This window comes from Lipotes vexillifer, unplaced genomic scaffold (genome assembly GCF_000442215.2).
Source record: "Lipotes vexillifer unplaced genomic scaffold, Lipotes_vexillifer_v1.1 scaffold1718, whole genome shotgun sequence".
NCBI lineage: Eukaryota > Metazoa > Chordata > Mammalia > Artiodactyla > Lipotidae > Lipotes > Lipotes vexillifer.
Genome location: NW_006783672.1, coordinates 78,641 through 79,790, shown reverse-complemented (window position 1 = coordinate 79,790; position 1,150 = coordinate 78,641). Strand labels below are relative to the sequence as shown.

Below are 1,150 nucleotides of genomic sequence, written 5' to 3'. Positions count from 1 at the left end.
TGCCGAGTACCTGCGGGAGCAGAGGGGTGAGTGCCCGCCCTGGCGCCCTGGAACGTGGGCCCCATGCACCCCCACCCTCCCAGGCGCCCTGGGACGCGGGGCCCTGCGGACCCCTACCCGCCCAGGCGCCCTGGGACGCGGGCCCCGCGGACACCCACCCGCCCAGGTGCCCTGATACGAGGGCCTCACGGACCCCCACCTGCTCAGGGGCCCTGGGGCACCAGCTGTGCTGACTCCGCTCCTTGACCTTTCAGAGAAAGAAGCGAGAATCGCGAAGGAGAGGGAGCTTGGCATCTACAAGGAGCACAAGGTAGGGCGCGGCCTCTTCCTCAGGGACCTGAGAGCTCCCGGCCGTCCACCCTGCGCTGTGCTGGCCTCCCACTGGCAGACGCCCGGCCAGCCCCCGCCCCCACCCTGTGACCTGGGAAAGCCCGCTTGGGACCCAGCCTGGCCGGGGCTCTGCACGGTGGGCTGTGGGCAGATTGCAGCTGCCCAGTGGCCCCTACAGCGCTGGACTGCCCGGGTGCCCCACTCTCCAGGGAGAGTAAGACTCCCCAGCTGACCCCGATTGTTTGAGCCCCGCTCCCACGTCCTGAGTGGCACCTGGCCGGTTCATAGGACCAAGAGCTACAGGACGCGTAATGTTGTGTTTCCATCGAGCCCAAGAAGTCTTGCAAGCGACGGGAGCCGATCCAGGCTAGCACGGCTGGGGAGGCCATCGAGAGGATGCTGGAGCAGAAGAGGATCTCCAGCAAGATCAACTACAGCGCGCTCCGGGGCCTCGACAGCAGCGGCGGGGGCGGCCCACGCGGGGAGGGCGCCCGGCCTCGGGAGGGCGCCCGGCCTCCGGAGCGCGCTGGCTGCAGGAAGCTGTCTCGGCGGAAGACGCCGGCCGGGAGGAGCGGGGCTGATCCCGTGGCCGGCGTGGGGAAGAGGTACCGTGCCAGGCGGGCTGGGTGTCGGGCAGGCGCGGGGCTGCGGGGCGTTCCCCGCATGTGTGCTGGGAACCAGTGTCGGTGTCCACCGTGGCCCCCGCTGCCCTGGCCAGGAGCTGAGCAGGGCTTCAGCCCCGGAAGGGGTCCTGCCGCATTGGGGTCTATTCTGTTTGAAGAGACTTGTGGGCCAGGCCCATTCTCCACCCCAGGGCTCC

General features: G+C 69.9%; 1 protein-coding gene across 1 annotated transcript in view; it reads left to right on the top strand.

Annotated features, from left to right (window-relative positions):
* BRF1 (BRF1 general transcription factor IIIB subunit) overlaps positions 1-1,150 on the top strand; it is a 70,504-nt gene that overhangs the window by 64,570 nt on the left and 4,784 nt on the right. Inside the window, 3 exon segments of the mRNA XM_007456369.1 lie at positions 1-26; positions 255-310; positions 661-935. The exon segment at positions 1-26 is cut by the window's left edge and continues 12 nt beyond it. Of these exon segments, the coding sequence (XP_007456431.1) occupies positions 1-26; positions 255-310; positions 661-935 (357 nt within the window).